The sequence below is a fragment of the Thermobia domestica genome, chromosome 3, assembly GCF_964235325.1.
Source record: "Thermobia domestica chromosome 3, izTheDome1.hap1.1, whole genome shotgun sequence".
NCBI lineage: Eukaryota > Metazoa > Arthropoda > Insecta > Zygentoma > Lepismatidae > Thermobia > Thermobia domestica.
Genome location: NC_137456.1, coordinates 39553301 through 39579197, shown reverse-complemented (window position 1 = coordinate 39579197; position 25897 = coordinate 39553301). Strand labels below are relative to the sequence as shown.

At 35.2% G+C, this 25897-nt stretch overlaps 1 protein-coding gene across 2 annotated transcripts in view; it reads right to left on the bottom strand.

The window, feature by feature from the left end:
* Positions 1-14572: 14572 nt before the first annotated feature.
* LOC145680313 (leukocyte receptor cluster member 8 homolog) overlaps positions 14573-25897 on the bottom strand; it is a 51229-nt gene continuing 39904 nt past the window's right edge. Inside the window, exons 13-14 of one of the 2 annotated variants that reach the window (XM_081750683.1) lie at positions 23819-24026; positions 14573-19532 (exon numbers count right to left, since the gene is read on the bottom strand). In XM_081750683.1, coding sequence (XP_081606809.1) covers positions 19370-19532; positions 23819-24026 — 371 coding nt within the window. In that variant the 3' untranslated portion in view covers positions 14573-19369. Of the gene's footprint in view, positions 24027-25897 lie in introns of both variants that reach the window. The other variant, XM_081750682.1, reaches the window with a different exon arrangement.

Here is a 25897-nt window from a genome sequence, read left to right as displayed (position 1 = left end):
ACCACACATTCCTCTCCATATATGATGCTATTTTTCTACAATTGCCATCGTATAGTGCACTTTTCCCTTTTTTATTTTCCACACTTTTATATCCCAAAGCAAGTTTCAAGTTGGGTGCTAAATGAGAAATGCACTAACTCCAAAAGTACACAGGCTATAATAACCAAGACTAGTAACTTTTCATGGAGACCACAGCAGTTGATAAGTGAGACATGTTAGACCGTGTTCAATGTTGCAGATAGTGTACTTGTATTTGTGCCTTAACACCCAACCAAAATTTTGCATATGTTTTGTCTTGGAACAGTAAACCTGACTGCATTAAAAATAATGACAATATGGAGAAATAAAATCATATATGAACATGTAAATGTGGTTTGAATTTCAATAAAATGTAAGTTGCCCACCTTTTTTTGAATAGCCCTTCTAAAGTCAGTGATGATAATCAAATTAAAACTAATGCGGTGTGTATAATTCATAAGGTTGTATGTATACAATGTAAAAAAGAAAAAGAAAAAATGTGGAAAAAATACATAACTGCCACGTTTTGTACAAATGGTCTTAATACTTCATGGCTTACGTAAGAAAATTTAGATATATGCTTTTGTATAAAGTAACTGAAGAAAATTGACAAATAGGAATATATATACTTAAAGAGAATCCACGTTGTTACCCATATATTTGGTATTCGTAATGTTAAGCCGCATAATGTCGGCTCCACTGACCTAACCTGCACCCACGATTTGACCAACAACAGTTTATATTTGAAACAATTTGCGAGTAACGTACATTATTATGACTTTCAGTTAAAGGTGTATTATCTTCTATATTTTAAACATTCGTTCGAATACATTTCCCAAACTACAAAAACTTCCCATACACAGTGACCAATTCATTATTTTAAATAATATTCTTATAGCTGTTGGAGAACCAATATTTTTTTTCTTGCTCCTTACAAACTTCGTATTGTGTAACGAAAAGTGGAATAATGTATAGATTAATACGTAGCTTGTAAAGATCAAATTCGGATTTTAAAAAAATGAAAAAAGAAAAAGTCCCAAATTGCCAATTTTTTTGTTAGCTACAGTTTCCTATGTAAAGTTGACTGACTCCTTTTTCGTATGGGAGAACAAGAATATGTCCATCATGAATATTTCGAGTGGTGACGAAGTTGCTCAAAGGAGCACAAATTCAGGTGCACTCACTGTGGATAACTGAAAATTGGCGAATTGGAACTTGTTTCCATTTTCCCAAGGGTGAATCAAACCGTAGGCAAAATGTGGTATTTTGTAATAAATTCCAAGCTTTATCTACAACAAAGTAACTATCCTAGAATTACACAAATCTTTATACGTGTATACCAGCTTCTTTCATTGTAAAATGTTGTGTGCTTTTGAGCAAATTGGCAGGTGAGACAGCCCAAAGAGCACCGTACTATTGTTGCTACTGTTTATCGTAAGTTTTATTTTTTTATTATTATATATTTAAATCAACAGAATTTTGGACCAGTACTACTGTGATACATGATTCTAATTTGTTTAATTATATATCGGGTAATGCTGCTAGTTCTTGAAGTAGTAATTATGATCTATTATTAGTGATTTTTAAAATGAACATATTGTATTATATAATCCTATTTTTGTGAAATAAATTTGTATAAAAAACGTTGCAGTTTTTTAAAAGCGGGTTATCTCTTTCTATGAAAAAAGTCGATCTTTTTTATTATTATTACATTTTAACGTCATGGCCCGAAGCTGAGGAAAACTGATGATAATGAAAAAAGTGGGAGGAAACTCATGCACACGATGTTTGTTTCACTACAAAGCCCACTTAACGGGAGCTAGGATCGAATCAGGTACCCCACGCTCCAGAGGTGAGTGCTCTACTACTTAGTCACCACAGCCTGGGTTTCGAATGCACAATAGCCCGTCTTTTCATGATATTCCGCAGTTAATGACTATTAGTGGGCTTTACATTTGGCATAATCCATATTAATTCAGGCAGGGGCAGGGTTTGAAAAAACCCGGATTTTTCTGAAAAAGCCCAACCCACCTGGCTCCATATGGGTTTTTCCGGGTTTAATTGGGTTTTATCAAAATATTTCATGTCTTTGGGGTAAAAGTGCTAAAATAAGATTTATATTATAAGATTATCATTGTGTCAACTTGCAACTATTCATTGCTATTTTGAAAAAATGACAGCCATTTTGAAATTTTCCGTTGGATCATCGCCAAAATATATACAGCTAATTTAGAGTATCTCGTGCTTCTACTCTAAAAATTTCGACTTAAAAGACCGAAAATTGCGCTTTGTAGCGTGCATACCCGCTATTTTGAAAAAGAAAAAAAAAAATATGTCACCATTTTGAAATTTTACGTTGGTATGCCGCCAAAATCTATACAGGAAATTTTGTGTGTCTCGTGCTTGTTCTCTGAAAATTTACATTTAAAAGACTGGAAGTGATCGCCCCCCACACACTGTCTTTGCTCGGCCTACAGCCTCGCATCTCTTGAACCCACAATTCTATCATTTCTTTTCCTATTTCAACTATTTAAAAGATAAAGTTTTTTGTATCCCAAGAAAACGCCCGTTTAAATATCAAGGAAATTTCTTCATCACCCTTTAGTATGTGTGGTACAAGCAGACGAACGAACAAATGCAGATTTAATCATCCCAAAAGCCTCAGTGACGTTTGCCAAATATGAACACCAAATATATTAATTTAACAGCGTAAGATAAATGTTTTTTTATTATTGAAGTTCACTTTCGATACCTGGTGCGTACAATTAGGGGAATTTCCCGAGCACTTGTTGCAAGAGGGATCTTTCAGAAAATTAATTTAAGACCATTAAGAAAGATATAATTCATATTTTATAAAATAAAACAGCTTTTGGCTAGCTGGGGGCTCTGCCCCCAGACCCCCGAGTTTCCTCGGCCTACGGCCTCGCATTTCTTATCAAACGCCCTTTGCATCAACAGTGAATTTCATGAACTTGCTCTTCATATTTCCTGAATCTGCCCACCCGGGGACATCGCCCCCCACACACTGTCTTTGCTCGGCCTACAGCCTCGCATCTCTTGAACCCACAATTCTATCATTTTTTTCCTATTTCAACTATTTAAAAGATAAAGTTTTTTGTATCCCAAGAAAACGCCCGTTTAAATATCAAGGAAATTTCTTCATCACCCTTTAGACCCCTAAAAATATTCAAAATATTTACTTGTGGCTATTTTCCTGTCGGTGAATATGCTATAATGATGCCAAATTTCATCATTCTAATCATGCCGGAAGGGCCTAAACATTTTGGGGTGTAGAAGACGTCCCATATAAATAACGGGAAAGATTTTTCAGTTCCCCATAAAACCACTCTACGGTTGGAAATTTTTATTTCTGATGTTTCACTTAGGTAACGCTTACGAAAACGTACAAGCATACCGAATTTCAAGATTTTATTCCAATTCTAAGTACCTAAAACATGAGATCATAAGTTTTAAAAAAAGGCCCATTTAAATAACATGGGAAAATTCATCCAATCTTTAAACTCCCTCTAAAAATTAAAAATATTCACTTTTGGCAATTTTCCTGTGGGTTTGTCCCGAAAAGCTACAATGATGTCAAATTTAACCATTGTAGCCCTACAGGAAGTGCTCAATAATTTGGGGGTGTAAAAGGTGTTCCATATAAATAACATGGGAAAGATTTTTCAGTTCCCTATAAAACCCTTCTAAAGTTGGATTTTTAAATTTTTACTGATTTACTTAGATACTGCTAAGAAAACGTACAATAATACCGAATTTTATGTTTTCATTCCAATTCTAAGTACCTAAAACATGAGATTATAGGTCCAAAAAAGGCCAATTTAAATAACATGGGGAATTATTTTCATCCCCTCTTTAGACCCCCTAAAAATTAAAAATATTCACTTTTGGCAATTTTTCTGTCGGTTAGTCCCGGAAAGCTACCATCATGCCAAATTTAATCATTGTAGCCCTACAGGAAGTGTTTAATAATTTATGTCAGCTCATGTAGTTTTAAATATAGTTAGGATGTTTCAGAATGTCTTAAATGAAATTAAATATCTTCCAGCATAAAATAAATAGTTTTATTGTTGAAGTATTCAGTTCCGATGCTTTGTGCTTTCAATTGGGGGAGTTTCCCGAGAACTTCTTTCGGGACGTTTTTTTTTTTTTTTTTCCTCCTCCCTCGAAAATGCAGCTCCCTTTACATCGATATTTCCACTAGTACGAAAGTTCGAATTCAGCACTTGAAATAGTAAGCGGTACGTAGTTTGGAACTCTGAGCATCGAATTTCTTAAATTTGACGAGTTTTTACGCTTTTGTTGGTGTTGATTCTACAGAATGCTTATTTGAAGAGTACCTACAAATAACTGCACTAAACTGTATTTGTTCAAAAACTAAATTTTACTGAAGAATACTTGTGTTACCATCAAAGAAATAATACTAATAGTTTTAGTAATGCACTACATGTTTACTGGTAGTACCAGCATCTATGGCTTTAAACGCGTCAAACGTATGAGGGGACAACGTTCCTCGGCGTCGCCGAGTGGGCGAGCACACTATTCACGGAAAGTATTTTCTAAAATATAAAATTGCATTTTTTTCCTTCAAATAGGCTATAAGCATAATCCATACATTAATTTGTTACTTAATTATCTCAAGCTAAGGTAAGTTCTTTTTTTAAATTCATTCAATGCATTCAGAACTTCATGAAGGTCTTATGTTGAATGTTGTATACCTTAACAGGAAAGCATTCAATTCGCCCAAGGAAAGTCCGAAATCTGATAAAAATCACTTTCAATGTGATTACCTTGGTTGTATCAATAATATATTAACAAAAAGCTGAAAAATCCATGTGGGTTTTAAGGTGGGTCCAACCCGAAAAAACCCGGTGGTTTTTTTCGGGCTGGGCCCACTTGGGCAAACCCTGGGCAGGGGACTTACCCTGATAGACTTAATGTTAAAATTTAGGACCAAGAAACCCGTAGAGATACAGGGCACTATTTTTAATGTCCAGTTTTCGGTAAAGTGTTAAAATGCTCTCTGAAAATCCTCTGGAATGGTTCAAGGTATTCTGTTGCTGTTTTAATTGAAAGATGATAATTTACTGATTCAAATGATCGTCCATCTGGAAATAGGTATCCAATTTCTCGTGCTTAGTTTGAACAGGTTTTATAAACGTTGATAACTCCATGGCTAATGTCTTGATTGCAGTTTTTTTTTTCTTTCTTTTCTTTTCTTTCTCAGAAACACTTATCCCAAAAATTCTGAAAATTGTGCGAGAGCTGTACCTCTAAGGATACTGCATATCCTAATAATAATAAAAAGAAAAACCGCCATTTCGGTTCTGGAATATTCCGTAATTGTGTAGGATGAAACTGGTGAAATGCTTTTATTCTCCTGGAACAATGTGGAACCATCCTGATTATTCCAGAACATAACAACATCCTCAAACCATCCAAATAATGCTGTTTGTTTGACCTAGTATATAAAATGGAGGACATATGAATTCACAGTTTAGTTGTCAACAGGCAAACAAAAATGTTTGTGATCCACCCACTTATCTTTCTGATTGCTGAAAACTTTTGAGAGTATTTTGCTGATTGATTGAGTTGTAGGGGACTGTGTTTGAAATGTCTTCTGATTGGGGCCGCAGGAGACTGGTGTGCGCAAACTATTTGCATAACAGAGTGATATATAAGACAAGCAAAAACTTCAAGTTGGGAATAAGAGTGCTCATTTCAAAGCTTTTCAAATTCAAGATGTTTCCAGTGATGATTTTCTGTGTTTTAATGTTTTAATAGTGTAACAATGATTAGATATCTAGTGTGAAAACAATTTCTGGTTCAGTTAATTTTCGAACCGCCAAAACTGGAAAGACACGTAACATCTTAATACTTAAACTTCTATGACTACTGTTTGGCGTGGAGTTCGTGCCATATATTCGTCGATTTGGAGAAAGCTTAGCCCCCACATCATAGGCTTTTTTAAAAAAATATTATTTTATGAATGATGCTGTCACTGCTGTGTGAGCATGGTTTCTCACACCTAGTTCAATGAATGCCATCCCGAAAGATAAACCAGTGCTCATCACCTTGCGGAAGGGAATTAAGATTACTTGGGCCTATTTCTCAAACGCACTAAGACTAGTAATACCTGTTTATACATTTGTGACACTAGTATAAACATACGAGTGTGTATTTCTCGAACCCATAGGAATAACACTGGCTAGAAGTCTGATAGTCGCGCGCTCTTGTAATACTGGTCCAGTCATTTTGTTTCAGAAAATACTAGTGTGGCACAGTTAACTTGTAATTTACTACAGAATAACGTTCAAACAATTTAACATTTTCATTTCTCAACATTGAATTTACGTTTGGACTTACTTTCTCTCGCCGACGTATGTATGCGTTTTATTGCGGTTTACTGTATGTTCTTTGATGTGGCGAAGTAATTGAAGTTCAATCTAAGATGATTAGTTAAAATAATGTACATTATTCCTTATTTGCATGCTAGGCTACATTACTGTGTATAATATGTACCAGATGATAGTATTAATCTTCATTAATGTGGTTTACTTTTGTAGGTTAAATATGTCCCAAACATATGAATAATCTTTGTGTTTCAACGAGTTCATGAGCCTGACACGCCTGCAATATTTTTACCCATTCCTTTGCTTTATCTTTCTGTGTCAGATTACTAGCAAACTATAAATATTCCCTTACCACATTCAAAAAAATTCAATTCTGCTGACATTTTCGAATGAATTAATTACCATTACACAAATAAACAGACATCATTTAATAGTGCTTTGTTTTCTATGTATTGTCAGCTAACTTGTAGATTTGATACGTCACTAGAAAAAAAATGTCCACAAGTTCTTTTAAAACTTTTGAGAAACAGAAATTACAAGAACTAGTGGAATTCAGACTCATAACTTGTGAAGTATTAGACTAAGTTTTGAGAAAACCAGGTTTCAGGGCTTTCGGCAACTACGGCCATGTCAGCCTATTACGTATGAAGTCCCTCGGCGATCACATTACCTGGGGAAGGAAGGAAGCGGCCTAGGACCATTATCTTAGGTACCATCCCAACATTTGCCTGGTGTGGAGGAGGAAAATATCTCTGAATGACTTACCGTAGATGCGGGCTACATGGGCCCAATTTTGCAATAAATTCGTTCTTTCGGTCTGTTTTCATCCATGAAAACTCGAAAGTTATTGTCATAACCCATATTAAGTGGAACTACCGGCTTTATTGTACATATCGAGGACAGATTTAGTTACATATATTCAAAACAAAGCACAGGCGATTATTGTAAAAAATGGGTCTAAGTAAGACTCGCGTTCGGGCTACTTGAACCCACTCCATATTTTCCTACAGAAAACCATTGAAATCTGCTCTGAGACTAAGTAGGACGAGGGTGTTCCAAGAACTACACTTCTTATTTACTGCAAACCACAGAGAACATGTTAAGAGGTACTATCAAATATAATGACTGTACGTTTTCTTCTACAGCTGCACGAGCCCTATCTATATTAGCAGCGAATCTAGTCGTTGACTGGAGGTGCAGTTTCTAAAATAACTTCACCCAGTCTCGACTGGGAAGATTGTCTTAGAAAGCAATGACAGTTCTCCCATGCATGGCTAAATAGGACTTCACAATAAATCTGAAATCAAGTTAATTAACGAGGAATCCGAAATCACAAATTTTATCAAGATGACTAGTGAAGGCTAATTCTTCTTCAGTGAACACTTTCAGATGGCCCGGATTCTGCCTTGACCTGTTTTTTAATCTTGTTTCTATGGTGGAACGACTTATCTTGAAGTGAGCTTCTGTTTCTTTTCGCGACACTTTCCCTGACTGAATTGCTGGTAAACATTCTTCAAGCTGTTATGAAAAATCAGCATATTTTCGACCTGCAGGCAATCTTTTATATTGATGTACAATTTTATACAGATATCCTTAAGGAAACAATGAAAAGTCCTTACTTCTGTGACACGTGACAACAGACTTTTATTTTTCATTGATAAAGATAACAAAAGATGTGGGGCAAAATATCCACGTTTTCCAGGTCATATGTACACACTTCATATATAATGCAATTACGCACACATCTTATTGTATATGAGAAAGTTTACCATGTCAGTTTCATTAACCTATATGTAACTACTTATGTGTTTACTTAGCATTGGTTCCACTTCCTTGCAAATAGTGTCCACACACAAAAGTTTGGCGCTCAATAAATACAACTCTTTTCGTCAACGACCTTTCTCACCAATGCTGCTCAATCGTAGCCTACCACAGAACTAGTTTCAATGTGTGTACGCCTGCATTATGATCCCATCTAACGGATCTAACTCTGAACTCACTCATTATTGCATTGCATATGGGACTTTAAACAGGTTTTTGTTTTTGGGCCCAAGTAGCCCGCAATTACGGTACCTCAAAAAGCTCGACCGAGTGTTCCCATCAATAACTTCCAATTCCACTTACAAACATGTGTGGAATTCAGTGAATGGTATATCGAACAAATATTTTGATATTTGCCTATGGTGTGCGACTTTTCGAACACCCTGTATTGAAACAGCTATACGATTCTTGGTGGCCACATTGCTGAATCCATATGCAACTTTTTGAACGAAAATTACCGTCAGTGCCAGTTCTACACTTTCACAGCAGTTTCTACGTGAAAATGATATCCCTAAGGCAGAAGTTCTCAACCTTTTCCACTGGTATACCACCAAAGCATATTTTAATACCTCTTTAAGTTATACGTATCATCAAGGCTCGCGTACCACAGGTTGAGAGACCCTGCCCTCGCGCAATGCTCTTATCACGCCATTTGCTGGCATCAAGAACAGCGTTCTGTTTCAGATTTACACTCCTGTCTGATATGCTGTTATGTTAACAATCATTCTATTGTCGGTCCAGACACTGCACACTCCTCCAGATGACCGGTTTTAGTTGAACACTAGCATCAATTACCCGCTTCTGGGTCAAATTAAGAAAAAAATAGTAATACGTTTTTAGTCAGTCACTTTTTACTATTGCTAAAGGGCTCCTTGATATTGGCCATTTTCGATGATTTTTATATATCCCCTCTCCTCCCCATGTTGCGGGCCATGGCTTGGGAAGTGTCATTGGTCATCTCAGCGACCCCGAAAAGTATGAATTCGACACTGATATTGGTCATTTTGATCATTTTGATATATATCCCCCTCCCACAATTTTTCCGGGATTGAATTTGGATTTAAATGTCATCAGAAGTGTCACTGTTCATCTCGGCGACCTCAAAAACTATAGATTCGACACTAATATCGGTCATTTTCGATCATTTGTAAATGTCTTTCCCCTCCTTTAAGTTACATCGTCCAAGTGATACGACAAAAATCATCTCATGTTCGAACTTCGTCTAGGTTGAAAATTTGATCGAGATCGATCCGGTGGTTCAAGAGCTATTAAGTTTTATTTACTTTTATATCTCCCCCTCTTATCTCCTTCCCTAAGTTCTATCGTCAAAGTGAATAGATAAATACCACCCCAGGCCCGAACCTAATCTATATTGAAAATTTGATCGAGATCGGTCAGGTGGTTCAAGAGTGAAGTCACATAGACAGTCACTTTCATTTATATATATATATATATATATCCGTCTCCTTCTCCCCTACGTTGCACCGTCAAAGTTAAAATGATAAAAATTATCCCAAGCCCAAAGGTCATCTATTTTGAAAATTTGATCGAGATCGGTTGGGTGGTTCAAGAGTTGTTTTATTTATTTTTATATATATCTGCCCCCCCCCCGCCCCTTCGAAGTTCTACCGTTAAAGTGATATAATAAAAACCATCCTAGGTCCGAACTTCATCCATACTGAAAATTTTATTAAGATCGGTCCTGTGACTAAAGCATGATGAAGTCATAAAGACAGTCACTTTTATTTTATTCTTTTTACATATATATCCCCCCCCTCCCCTAGGTTGCATCATAAAAGTGAAATAATGAAAACATCCCTGGACTGAACCTTATCTATGTTGAAAGTTTGATCGAGATCGGTCGGGTGGTTCAAGGGTTAATGATTTAAAAAAAAAAAAAAAAAAAATTCCAGGTTTGAACTTCATATATGCTGAAAATTTGATTGAGATCGACGAACACAGTCACTTATTTTTATATTTATTGATTTTTGTATATCTTCCCCTGCACCCCCTCCCTACGTTGCCTCGTCAAAGTGAAATGATAAAAATCATCCCAGTCCCAAACCTCATCTACATGAAAATTTGATCAAGATCTGTCGGGTGGTTCAAGAGTTATTGTTTTATTTATTTTTTCTGTCCCCCCCTCCCCTAAGTTTTACCGTCCAAGTAAATAGACAAAAACACACTCAGGCCAGAACTGCATCTACGCTGAAAATTTGATCGAGATTGGTCGGGCGGTTTAAGAAATTAAGTCACAAACATAGTCACTTTCAATTTTATAATATAGATTTTGGACGCCTTAAAAATGTTTATATATATAGGTGTAAACGTAGTTAAGAATACGCAGAAATGATTACTAGATCTGGCAAAATTGTTATACAAGAACGTATGGTAGCGATTCCACAACTGCACTCATGGGACATACCGACCATGTTATATATTGTTAAAAAAAATATACAGTACTTATGAAATCTTTGAGTTTACCTCCCACGGTTATGCCGGCTAGGCTAAGAGCCCTTTTTCATTTGGCGGCGGCGGGGAAATGCCGCGCAGGGTAGAAAGACATTGCAAGCAATGGAGCTTTTCATATATGCGCGGCGGCCGCCGCAAATTTACGCGACAAGGAAAAACAGCTACTTCTCCCTGCTAGAAAGCGGCGCGGCAGATTGCCGCGTATAGTCAAGCGAGACATTGCAAGCAATGGAGCTCTTTACATACAGGCGGCGATCTGCCGCGTGGGTATTGGGGGGGGGGGGGGGCGGAGCAAGTGTTGCCAGGATACAGTAGAGAGTGGTTGCGATAATATGGATGTGTGTGTGTGTTTTATGTTCTAGCTTAGGACACCTGGAGTGCTTTTAACCAAACTTGTTACATACAATATATGGAAAAAGGTGACGTAAAAATAATCAAAAACGATCGATACTACCGAAGTGTCGAATCCAAAGGTTTTTGATTAAAAAGAGTCCCAATCAATACAAATTATTTTTTTCTATGTAATAGAAGATTATGATAAATGTGCGGGCAGCGCTGGGCAAACGAGCTTCTAACTCTATAAATTTCTGGTACCCCAAAATTGAAATATATACTATCAAATATTTTAACAATATTACATATTTTACGGTCTTTTGCTCTCTCTCTCTCTCTCTCTCTCTCTATATATATATATATATATATATATATATATATATATATATATATAAAGTGAACCCATATGTCTCTTACTGTTTTATTTCTCTGTCTTAACAAGGCGAGTAGAAGACACTTTTTGCGTCTGTCCATTGCAACCACCACAACACGATAAGAGTCACAAGGTTCTGTTTCTTCAGTTGCACAGCAACCCTGTTCGCATATTTTTCATTCGCGGAAAAACGCCGCGTAATATGAAAGGGTACACTTCTCACGCGGCAAACTGCCGCGAGCGGCGACGGCAAATCGCCGCCTCAATGTGAAAGAAGCGTAAAGGAGACTGTGATGATGAGAAATGGTGGAATGAAGAACGGGAGAACCCCGAGGAAACCCACGCACACGGTGTTTGTCCACCACGACGTTCACTTGGCGCAAGCTGGGATCGAACCAGGGACCACATGCATCAGAGGTGAACGCTCTACCACTGACCCACCGCAGTCCCTACACACAGTACTTATATTCATAGTAGTGTAACCATGTCGAACAGTTGGCAATCAGATTCGATTTCCGGTCCAAATATTCTACGTTAACCTGTAGGTCTCTCATACTCTCTGATGAAAGTAACAACTCCAAATCAACCAATTGGACACATGATGTATGTGTCTGGAGTATGGTATCGCTGCTAATCTTGGTCTAGCTCGGCGACGGTCAATTGTCGTCCCGCACGTGCTCAATAGAGCATAGGTTCGGAGACCTACTAGGTCGAGGTAGAAGGCGTAGAACACGATGAATTAACTTATGAAATGGCGACGCACGTTACCGTATTGGAAGGTGGCATTCACCAGTGTTCATATCGATGGGTTAGTCACATTTTCTTTTTATCCAGAACATTTATTACACGAAAGGTGCTATAATAAATTCATGAATAAAACAGTTGTTTTCTAAATTACTAGAATTTCTAGTTGCACCTGTTGACAGTTTTCAATTTCTTTTTGGAAAGTGACTTACACCACTGTAACTTCTCCAAATAAGGTCGAAGTCAGCACGACTGGCAACATCACAAATGTAAGAAACACAAACACTCTCCTATCAAGGGGCGAGCGGGATATGTAGCTAACTGCCCACCATCCAGAATGCCAAGTGTAAATCTTGTATAGTGCGAACACACGCTAATTCTCCCATTTACATGTCTACGGACGTTGCTGTACCAGACAAATTACTTATCGTTGAATACCATCGCTTTTCATTCTTCTCACACTCCAGTCTAACCCGACACCACAGGTGTTTTTGGCGATAATCTTGTATCAGGAGTTATCTTGCGCTCTCATTAAAGACCAGTAGGGTCCATAAGAGGGTTCTCCCTTGAGCAAGATTCACTTCACTAGCAGACGCTGTCCGTGGGACTTTCTGTCCAGGAGCTCTCCGGTGCGTCACAGACAAGTCTGCTATGGGTGGGAACCCTCTGCGTCCTAAATATTATGGACATGATCGATGGACCACTGATGCCAACGCAAGCAGCAATTCTGAGAAATTACCACTCAACAATTCCACTGTACATCCACGCTTGAAGTTACTTATTTATACAATAAATGTTCAATTGCATCATCCTGGACACTTTTTAATAAAAAGGGGGGAAAATATTGTGGTGCGCAGATCAGTTCTAATCGAACGGTATGTTCTTAAATACGTTCCCATCATTGTCGGTTCTACAGAGATTCAGTTGCCTATTTGCCATCTTCAGACTTATTTTCCTACTTACTGATAATATCTCTCTTATGATCGTAGATTAAATGTCCTCCGCATCAGTTCTTGATGATTTTGAGCTGTGTAAAATGGGTTGATATTTATTTTTCTCAATATTACTAGACTGTCAGAAAAGTCATCACGTTTTCGTATTAGATGCTCTACAAGAACGCCAGTGTTGATGATGGCTCAAATTTCGTGCTGTTAATTTTGATTTCGACGCTCCTCGACCAATGAGGTTCGCCACGGATAATAATGACAAAAAAAGCACTGATCGAGTCAAACTCACGTTATACGATACGAAAGATTGCAGAAACATTGAACATCAATCATTCAAGTGCTTACGAACACCTGAAAAGGCTGGGATAAGCAAGCAAGCTCGCGTTCACCATCTTTGTTCTTTACCACTGAAGAACAAGGAAATGTACGTAATGATTTCTCGGACAACCTTCTAAAATTGTTTCTGGGATGTTACAAATAATCAATTTTAACAACTTTTTTTAAAAGATATTTTATTATCCGTAGGACACTATAATCACTATTTACATATTTACACGATTAAAAAAAATATGTTCAATTTTTTAAGAACAGCGCTTAAATCACTTCGTTTGTTACGTAATTTCATCATCATAATTACACCTTGATACAAGGTACTTGTACGGTCTTAACACAAATTCTTTCGGTCTTCACTTTATAACTGTTCCAGCAAAGACAGTAGAGTGAGCTGCAGTTCAATGCGCTGTAGCCTTTTCGTTACCTGTTGTTATACCAAACTAATATAAACAAGAAAAAAGCATTATTCTTGCTTCCTTATAGCATTATTAAAAAAAACAAGAATGTAACAGCCAATTTGATATGAATTATATAATCGAAATAACTATGTTTTGGTGGATTCGTGTTTGCAGCACTAATAAACAAAATAATTATTTTCCAAAAAGTATTTCATTCACTCAGTGTTCACTGAGATACAAAGAATATACTAATATATTTGCCACCAAGCACTAAATTATTTTATTAGTACTGAATTTCATGCATAAACTTTATCCTCCTCCTCCTCCCCTGCCACAAAAATGCAAAAGGTACTATAGAACGCGTTACAAATTTTAAATTTAAAAATCCTCCGATATGGTAGTTATAAGAGAGCTGATACAACAAAACAAACATTTGGATCTAATTATTTTAATTTACTTTTAATCGCCTATGAATATGCCCTGTAGGCTATACACTGGATAGATAATAAAAACTGAATAGTGGAAGAATTGGTGGAACGAAGAGTCCTCACAGACAAAATATTGGCTGTCAAGATTTAGGATTGAATCCTGTCGCTTAAATTTATAAAACAGATTAATAATAAAGGTTTTAGTTAAGTCTGACCGAAAGGCACTTTTGAAGGGTTTCAGACTCTATGAAATATCACTTTAAAGACACAAATGTTTCAAGTACCTGTACGTTTTAAGTGTTTCACGAATCCCAATTATCCTCTGCACTCCGACGTGAAAACTATTTCCCTCCAAAATTTCACAAAAATATGAGCTTGCAGGCTTAAAAACAGAAACTAACGAAAACTACGTTAATCATTATGGTCATATGTCAGATTTTTTAAATCGTAAATGCGTTATTAAAAGCTGTAAATACGAGACGTTGGAAACACGCACTTTAATACTGTGTAAAAGGATTGAGAATCTCTTGGGAAACTAATTTAATTCATTGCAGGACGCAATTATCAAAAACTTACTACTAATGGTTACGACATCGTTTAATAATTCCAATCTTAAGCATATTACGTTATGACTGGCTTAGCATTTCACATTAGTATGGGTATATATGAAACTATTTCCGTATTCTCCAGTAATCAATTTATACTGTATTTCACTCGTTAGTGCTGCAATAAATAGATGACACACACACACACACACACACACACACACACACACACACACACACACACACACACACACACACACACACACACACACACACACACACACACACACACACACACACACACACACACACACACACACACACACACACACACACACACACACACACACACACACACACACACACACACACACACACACACACACACACACACACACACACACACACACACACTAAAAATGATAGTTTATATTCCCGTACAATCACACCATCACAGAAAATAGTGAATCTTTATGATAAGCTGTTACATCCTTGTTTAACCCTGTAAATGAGTCGTTGAAATTACAATTTCAAATGATTTCAAGATCTCTTAAGAGGGCCTTAAGTTAAGCTTTGTAAAATCTATACAATTTTACTTCAATAAATAATGCTATATACATAATGAAATTATATTACAATACCTAAGAACTCTAATTCAGCAATTAACTAAGAAGCATGAGATTTACTTAACAGTAATTTATTAAAAATTCTATTTATTGAAAAGCTGATTGGAAGACCTAATGAATTATGGAATAAAATTAACCCTTTACAAGTGATGTATAAAGTAATGTAGAGGAAAGAGAATACACAATGACAAACACTAATGAAATAATTATATGTATTTACACCTGAAACCATGTTTACTTGAATCCTGTCGAATTTCAAGGTGATATTTACTAAAACCAACAGCAAATCACCGACGTCTTGCCAACTGATGACCTGTATTCAATGCATTCCTTTTCCAATACATCTGGCAAATTGTACACGGAATCCTTAACTATTCATCAGGAAGATCATATTCAGACTATTTACATTTCTGAAGTACTTATATCATCACTTGGTGGTATAAGAAGCTGTCCTGCAACTCCTGATTCGTTTAAATATCAAGTCCCACCAATTCGTTTGTACTATTACATCAAAGTAAACGAAATTAAAAGATGGATATGCGGCCCTTTCACAGTTTAAAAAAATGCTGGATGGTTAAAAACAACACGTTTTTATAAATTTACGTATTTTAAATATTGAAATTACGTCGATATGCGTCTATTCCGATAAACATTTTTATGTATGAATTATCAAATGAAGACTGAAGACAAATCACATCATCCAGCCAAATTCATAACACATTACTTAAATACTTCTTGTATTGCCTTCAGTGATACATGTCTATGCTGAAAGTGTAACTGAAAAAGACATATATACATATTCATATATTTAAAAGATATACTTTTGAGAAGCAACATGGACAATTTACATGGTATGTATCACTGATATAACTAGTTTGTCATAAATGTAAGCATAAATCAAATTTGAACCTGAATTTAAACATTATAACTATAAGGAACATCTAATCCATACAAACATCAAAATATAGTTTTAAAAAAGAGGGGATAGAAAATTAATCAAGAACTTGCGCATTATTCATAATGTGACAGAAACTTAAATATATATATATATTTATATATTTTCCACGATTTTCCTGTCTCTGTGTGGGTTATGCCAAACAACTTTCTTCCTGATAGGTTTTGACTTTACGTAATAGAAAAATCTGTTCCGCAACAACTCTCTGTAAGCACCTCCCATTGATTAACACAAACTCTGCCATCACAGTTTGTACCTCTCAGTTAAGACGTAGATTTATACTCTTTAGATTCAAGTAAGCATTTTTTCAGATTTGATGTAGCATAAGTAGTTTCATTACATTACATTTACGCTAAGAAATAAATTAATGTATCGAAAATGATATACGTACATGTGCATACGTATTCAATGCAAATATTAAAGATCTCCATGACCTCTCAAATTGAGATCGGCATACAAAATTTCCCCTCAAATAGTTTTCTTCTAATGGGAAGAAGTTTGGTATATTGAAGACATCAACCAACCCAACCCTCTCAAATGATGTGAAAACTCATAACGGATAATTCTAAATGTTAACCAAATAATATATTTCAACGAATATATTACTACGATACTTACCGTGTCTACCCAAAACATGAAATCTTTAATTACTGTTACAACTTACTAATTTCCAAATATATAACAATATTTTATTATATTAATGATAACACTTTCCTAATATATTGGGAAGTTCAATTCGAAAACAAATTGTTAACAATAACAACAATTAACTTAAGGCCCAAAAACAAAGTTTAAGTGAATTATCTTATAAATTAAGGAGAGCTGTGTTTCACGACCCAACAGCCCTTAGGTATTTCAAAATACTCAAAATTTGATAATTATCACAAAATTGGAATGGCAACGGATTTAAAATAAATAATTGTTAACATTATTTAATAAACATCCCACCCTTTCCAGAATCCTGAAAAAGAACTTGTTTCAGCGAAAAGTGAAAATATTAGGAAAGTGATGCTGCAGGAATCTTGTTCTGGCGATACATTCTAGCGTCACCTCGAAGTACGATGGGGTGTTCTGCACATCCTTTGGTAACAACCTCACACCTTGGCTGCCTGCTCTCGCCGTTAGAATCTCCGATGGCTGAACCAAGCACCCCCGATGCTCCTCATCTTTAGGCACTGCAAATTACTGTAAAAATTCTTGCGGATGTTTTAATTACCTGTGTACAAAAGTAGCTACACAAACTTACAAGACAACTGGAAGGTTCCTGTATTTTTGATAAATAAAAGATGATTCTATAACGACCTTAGAATTTTTTGTTCTTCAATAAGAACAAAACCCAAAAGAGCTGTACGAACAGTAAGGAGTTAGCGTAATACGAGAATAATGTATGTACAAAGAGGAAGAAAAATTTGATAGGAAGAACTGTACAACCTATAAACAAAATAAAATGATTAACGCAAACTTTCGTATCTCCAAATTTATGCTGATTTCCACTGGAGTTTACGTGAATTCCTTTAATTTCTTCTGGACTGTGATTCAATAGCAATCGGGAACAATATATGATTTTTGATTAGGAAATACTGCTTATTGAAGAGATTTTTACCAGTTGTAAAATGAAGTATGGGAAAGAAATTATTTTTTATGAAGAAACGAAAAAGGAAAGCTCGAAAATAAATTGTAAGGTTCTTCTTCACTCCTTCGATTTCACTCTTCACTTTCTTGGAAATGTGTTGTTAATTGATTCACCAAATGAGTTCATTTTATACGACCATACGATATTTATTTTTCAGTTCGATTAAATTATGATCTCGTAACTACGAAATAAATTTCTTAAATCTGCTTCCATTACAAGCTGTCCAAATATTTCACTTTACAAATCTGAAAGTTCATCACTACCAACACTTCACTGTAAGAATCTTCTTGTACATTGTAGCAAACTGTTGAATATAAAGAATAATCTTCAAAATTTTCATATCTTCAGAAAGAAGAAATCAGCCATCAAAGAATATCTTACTCCTGAAGTCAATCACTGGTAATTCGAAAGAGTAACATGAATTTATAGCTTTAACTTTCTCAAACTCTGTTGTATTACTCAGCTGACAAATTTTATCTTCATGGCGATTAATTCAATCTTCAATCCTCCTGGAATTAAGCCGCGGGTGATTCCTGTCCTGTAGTTTCGGAAGTGGTACACGAATGACTCAACGATCTGGTACTCTCGAAGCCAATTAGGTCTCACGTCGTTGTTTTTCCTTTGATCCTATTCAATACTTGAACTAAATTTTAATTTCTCATCTGAAATTCTTCTGTATAATTTTACAACATATGAAATATAATCAGTTACTTCCATATACTGATACATATTCTAGATGATCTATCATGCTTCTGTTCCTTTCATACTTCTCTTACCATTTTCTGCTTTACGCTTCTTACTTTCAGAAAAATTCTATTTTTCGTTTCTCATGCTCAATCAGGACTTATGGTTAGTAATTCCAACATGATTTCCAATGTACTTTTTCTTCCTCGAGTAACAATTCGCGACGCAGCCTTGGGAATTGATCACAGAAATTTAACTTACAGCATTTTGTACTACCATCTCCACTTCTTCGAGATCTGCACTTCATTTCAATAAAAAATGTCTTTTTGAATTCGTCAACACTACAAAAAGTTCACTTTTCTCACAGTTCTTCACTGACGACACTCGCGCATTATTTACAGTAGCGGAATATTCTGAGATGAAGTGCTTTCTATAGGGAAATTTTATTTCTTCATTGTATACCAATATATAAAACCCATTAACACAATCGGTGTTATTTTTTTTCTTGATGAATTAGCAACCTTTTAAATGGAACCTTCCATTTTATATACAACGAGCATATTGTGATTGATTTGAAGTTACAGAACGAAATTCTCTGTAAACCTCTGTCATGACACAAACGATGACAATAATTACAAAAAATCCCTGAGAAGAAACGATTTTAAGGATTATTTTATTCCATCATCTATTATATAATGGTGAGAATAGAAAGACTAGCTTTGCAATCGATCTTGGTCTTCTGGGAATCTGTATAGACGATTTCAAACGAACTAGAAAATTTGAACCATTCCTCTAAAGATTCAAAGGCCAATTCCTCTACGATGAAACTGACGGGTAAAAACTGACGGTAGCTACATTAAAATAAAGAAAAAGCACGTTAATGGTTGTCATGGCGTAAAATAAAAATACTAAAAAAATTAAAATATAACATTTTAAAAATTATCAGTTATTGAAATATATATAAAGCAATGAACTTAGTTAATAAATTAATATATTACTGTGGTTAAGTGTTTAACTTTTCTGCAGATTTTAGTAAGTGTTATACTGGTGAAATGTGTTTAATAATTCTTCTCAAACTTGAACACAAGAGAAATGCTTATACCCAAGGCGATGGATTCAAAAAGTGTAGGACTTATACGTAATTATTTGTTTTCTTTCCATAATATATTCTTAACATTCACAACTAAAAACTTAAATCATTTACGATATAGTTTCAGATCTATATGATGACAAAAGAACATTAAGTACTATTTGATATATATCAACCAATTGCACAAGGTCACATGGGTTCTATTGTTTCTATAATTTTGTGTGCTTTACATGGATTTGAACTCACTGATGCTGAAACTAGCATTAATTCTCTCACATCATGCAAAAATTTCTTATAATTCACGATTTGTATGTATGGGTTGCAGTATGCATGTTTCAGTTTAATTCAAGTGTTTGTCCACACATGTCACTAGTATGTAATGTTACGAAACTATGCAACCATTGCTAAAGGCTAAATGAGCTTTAAACGTAGGGAAGGGGAGTTTTATTTAATGTTTTTTGCGTAACTACTTATAATAATACTATGTGACACATTGTAATTCGTTTGAAATTTTAGATTCCATTCTCACATGTCTTAATGTATTTCAATGGTATGTATAAGGTTGGTAAAAAATTAAATTAAATTAAGAAAAAAATTAAAAATGTTGTATAGTGTGGTGGATTACTGTGGTGTGGTCATGGGGTTTCGTAGTTGTCAGAATAATCCAGATGCATTCTGTTACATATGCAACGACTTCGTTCCTTGAAGACAGAAAATTACAATCTCGTAAGACCATATAAAGCATACTTTCATATGAAACTCACAGATCAAGATAAATCGCGGTCTCCACAGAATGTATGTCGCTCCTGTGTGAAATCGTTACGAAACTGCAACACCGAAAACGGTTATCTATGGCATTTGCAATACCCAAGGTATGAAGAGAGTCTAAAAATCGTAGTGATGACTGCTACTTCTGTAGTCCAAACTTGCCTTTTCCGATACCTCTATCAAGTCTTGACTGTGTAAGTGATCTCAGTACAGTGATTCAGTACAAGAAAGTGAAATGGCAGATGATGTTTATAATCCTCGTAGTGGATCTTGTACCCATATTCCGTTCACACGAAGTGAGCTCAACGGTACACCTGAATTTATCTATTGAATTTAGACTTCATGAAAAGAACCAGCTGCCCTCTGGAACAACATTTTCCTGGTACAGACACCGGGAAAACAGTCTGTTTCTTATTTCTCGAAATAAGATTCTCTCCTGTCTTGTGTGAAATGTCTTGTCTGCCACCCACCTTAGATCTTCCTTGCCTTTCAACTGATTGGAGGCTATTTACTCGAATGAAAGAAGTTTAAATTTGTTCCGTTACATAATGGAAATAAATTCCCCCCAAATACTGTACCTCATTCTCCGTCACTAGAAAAATATTATGAGAATAAATGCAATTGGGATACTAGGGCATGAAATTGTCACTGAGAAAGAAAACATTTGTGACTAATTCACTGAACACTGCAAAACACTGAATTCGAGTTCAAAAAACATGGCACAATAAAATATAGTCAGTCCTGAGAAAGTTGTACCCCTGAATTAGAATTAATTAAACAATTTGTAATGGCATTTGACAATGAGGGCATGGTTTCAAGTTCATATGCAACGGCAAAGTGAATTAAGGTGTCCTTGTTTGGCCAGACATTAGGAAATTAGTGACGGACAGACTTCGAGGCAATAATGACTGAAGGTGAAGTAGGTGCTTGGGGCGCATTTAAAAGTATGGTTAAGTAATTTCTTGAAGAACCAACGAAGTCCTGATTAGAGACGTTGTTGAGAATACGTTACTTTAAATTTCAAGAATTTGGTTATAATATGAATCTAAAATATCATTTTTTATATTCACGCCTTGAGTAAACTCCCAATATTTTGGAAAAATACGGAGGATAAAGGCGGAAGGTTCCATCGACATGAGAGATAGGTGTCAGGGATATTAGGATGTCAGTATGATGGCTGAATATTGAGAAACTTCACAAAAAAAGAACAAGAACGTTAGGATAGCTTAGAGATGAAAGCATGCCAAAAAAACTTCGTTGATTTCCATTATATATATACACGTAAGCTATGTGTAGTAGTCTGTTTGTATAGGGAGCCTATATACTCAATGTATGTCTAGATTCACATTAAATCAAACATGTTGGTGTATTTAGAGTGACAAGCTCTTTAGTCTAACTGGATATAAGAAATAATATAATAAAACACAATACAATATAGGAGAAGAAGCAAATTTTCAAACCTGATTTGTAAGAAAATTTTGCGCCGTGATAGGGAAAAACGAATTTAATATTCGTGATCAGAATGACACAAATAATGAAGTTCACCTAATAAACAAGAAACAACTTAACATTGATATTAATTTGCAGCCCTGTATTATCGTTCAGGCTGTTTAGTGACGGTAAGGAAATCTTCGGTTAATAACAATGGCCAGGAACTAGAGTATAGCTAATTACTTGAATCAAATTGCTACTCTTCTTAGATCAATAACTTAGGTATTCATCAACATAAAAACTATTCATATCAATTCAAACAATATACTTTCAATTCCGCAGATGAAAATAAAATATTAACTACAGCTTATATTTGTTTCATAGCTCCGTAACCTATATAATAATTTGATTAAGTTAACGTTACAAAAAGAGAAGACGTTGTAAGTACAGAAATAAATGAACTCCACTAGCAATAACAAGAAAGCAAAAATGGATAAGACGAAAGGCTACGAAAAAATCTATTAAGCAGAAGGAAGAAAAGTGAGAAAAAAAAAACACCGTTCACACTGCGGATCGAATGGTGTTAGAAAGCTAAGACTGAAGTAACCACCAACAAACAAAGCACTTACTTACCATTAGTATCTACTCATCAACTTCACGTAGTTGATACTATTACTTGTAATTACTGAGTTATAGTTAATATCTTTGAAACTAATTTACACTTTACAAAGTATTTTAATATAAAGCATTTCAATTTCCTAGTTTTATAAAAAGACCACATATCACAAAAGTTATAATTAATTAATTAAAAAAAAAGTGATCCTACTAAATTTTTAATGCCAAGTAAATGTCAACAAACTTCAATCAGAAATTATCTATCATTTATATTGCTAATTTACATTTACGATTATTATTATTGTAATTATGTGCAGTTGCATTCAAAGAACTTATATACTCCGTGAACAGGCATCAAGGATATGACTTTAAAACGGAAATATCTATCTGGTCGTTCAATTCGTTGTTGAGGAAAATAATATGAAATGACTCTATCAACTTAGGAGAAATTCAGAACATAGCTGATCACCATATTTTAGCATTGAACAATTTGGCGCCTTTATTCTTTATTTTCGCACTTTCTGAAGCATACTAGAAACTTCATGCTTACTTTGTATCATTTAACATCTTCAGGGCGTGAGTATTTCATTTATAAGCTGTTGTACCCTCCACCCTTTTTATTTGACTAGTTTATTTGAAATTATTCACAATTAAAGGTGGTTCGTTCACTATTTTGACTACTGCGGTGCTAAAGTTATCTTAATGTTTATGTAACTACTGCACCAAATTTGTAATGACTAACTAATTTTTTTTGTATGTAATTGCTGACATATCATGAAAGAAAGAAAAAGGAAGGAATAGCAGTAAAATGAATAACATAATTAATTATTAATTAATATTTTGACTCAGATATTTACCGTAGAATTTATAAATTTCTATCAATTTTTCATTATTTATTTAAACTAACCAAAACTTAACTCTAGCTAAAACGCTCGAAGAAAGTGGCAGTGATCGCACAGAAATCTGCAATCGCATGAAAAATAATAAATAAAGTAAATAAATAAAAAAGGAAAAGGTATCTCCTAATCTTAATACGAACATGTTCTCTATATAATATTACAGATATCAGCAAATTTAAACGAAGCTCTGGAAATGTCTTTTTTGATAACTCTAAATATTCTGAATAATGTACGTGAAAAGTGCTTCAGGATTGTTAAACGCTTACACATTATGTATGATAAACAAACAAGAACGTATAATGCTCTATGTTCTACTACAAGTATAAATACATACGCTTTGATCATTGATTTTAAAGCAGCCTTTCTTTCTCTCTCAATAAACCAATTGACAAGATATCCTGTCATCCGTGGGGCATCCCTGTAAATTTTAAAAAAGTTGTGATAATTTCTCACCCACCAGGCAGCCCGCAGAGCAAGTGCGAAGCTAACACATGGATCTTTCTTGTCAGACGCCGACAACAACGCCAAAACTGTTGTAAGATCTGAAACAAAAAGGAGAAATATTATATACACACTGAGCTACATTCCTGTTCTCTGAACTCCAATAGGGCGTCACATTGAACTTTTATTTTTACTTTTCCCATTTCCTACTTTTCCCCCCTTCCTCTGATAATTTATTTAGTAAAAGAATTGTGAAGAGTTACACTTTCTTTTAATTGTACTGTGAGATATTGTTTTACTATTTCTAGAACTAAACAAATTACTACTAAACTTTAGTGAAGACTACCAAAAATATAATCAAGAGGACTGTGACGTAAGCACTTTCAAAACGCATCTTGAAGTACGGAGGTAAGAAATATCAAAGAAAAAAAGCCGCTCTGTTACTTTCTTCATGTAGTTTTGTAGGTTTATATAACTACTGACAACGCTGATTTATGTTCTTTATAGTCATGTTGTTTAATGAAGGATTTATTCTAAATTCAAGGGTCATACACTGAGTACAGCGAATTAAAATACAGTTATGCAGTTTTGTATTGAGGGCTGGCAGCAGTGCAGACCACACGCCAAGGACCACATTATGTAAATGTAGACCTTGAAAGTTCGCTCCTATTAATATACTTTTGTTATATTGGATTTTTACTATTTTACTTATACTATAAGTTACACGAGTTACTAGTGGCTCCATCTTTAACATTTTAAGTGCCCAAAAAAGTCCTGCCGGATTTACACGGTATACAGAGAAGGTAGATAATCACCAACTACAGTACGTCAGCCCCCAGTCCTTCAGCATTCGGGTAGTGATACAACTCAGCAAAAACGAGAAAGAATACGTCGTGCAATGTGTGGGTCAGCAAGTCAAGCGTAGAGTTCGGAAACGTCCACGCAGACAGTTTATCTAAGGAATGGAACAAATCTTAACAATATGTGATTTTGCATTGTCCTGAAGTAGAATCACATACCGCTACTCGTAAGTAACGGTGCATTTTTTCTAACTTTTCATGCATACGTTCCAGTTGCTGCAATTACATTGTTACATTAATTGTCTGGCTAGGTGGTAGAGGTTCACGATGCACAATATAACTTTCTATCGACACAGTGATTGTTTTGGTTGGGAGTGAGTTATATCACGCCAAACAATGATAATGACACCGTGAAGAACCCACTTGGCATTACCTTGAGCACAAAAGGATCCTCGTTGAAAACACTGGTATTTGCTTCTAACGCTTTCTAAGCCATAATCAACTTGCACGGGAATTTATACCATTTTCCAAGCTGGTGAAGGTGTTACAAATTGTTTCTGCTCTATAACTGAACGCTTGTCCCAATAACTCATATACAATGAAACCTTCCTTAACGGCCATCTCCATAATGCGGTTTTTTTTTTTTTCTTCCGAAAAAATACGTATTATTACGAGGTAGAACGCTCTCTTTTAGAAACACACCCAGATACAAACACAGTTTTATTATTATTACTTCCAACGTTTTAGTAACCTTTTCAATTCGGACAGGAATTATTCTCAGGCCGTATTTATTTTAAACAGAAAATATTTTGTGCAATCTGAAAATCAATTTTCAAATGAGTCAACTGGTAAAACAATTACAAGCTAATTCCCATCAGAAACTAATGTCTGCAGGATCATACTGCAGACTTTTTCCCCAAGAAATTCATAAACCATAAAAATTGATTAGTTCTCTCTTCTTTTCAACTGGTTACTTTTAATACAGTCACTGAGCGAACTAAAGGACTTCTATAGAGATATGAACTTGTGCCTGAGAAGAAAATGATTACAAGAATACTGCAGTACACGTCCATACACCCTGTTTCAAAAAGAATAATATTACGAAGAATTATTTTGTCCAAACTATCGATCGCTGCGCCTCGGCTCGGCTATTGGAGAAACGAATACATAGT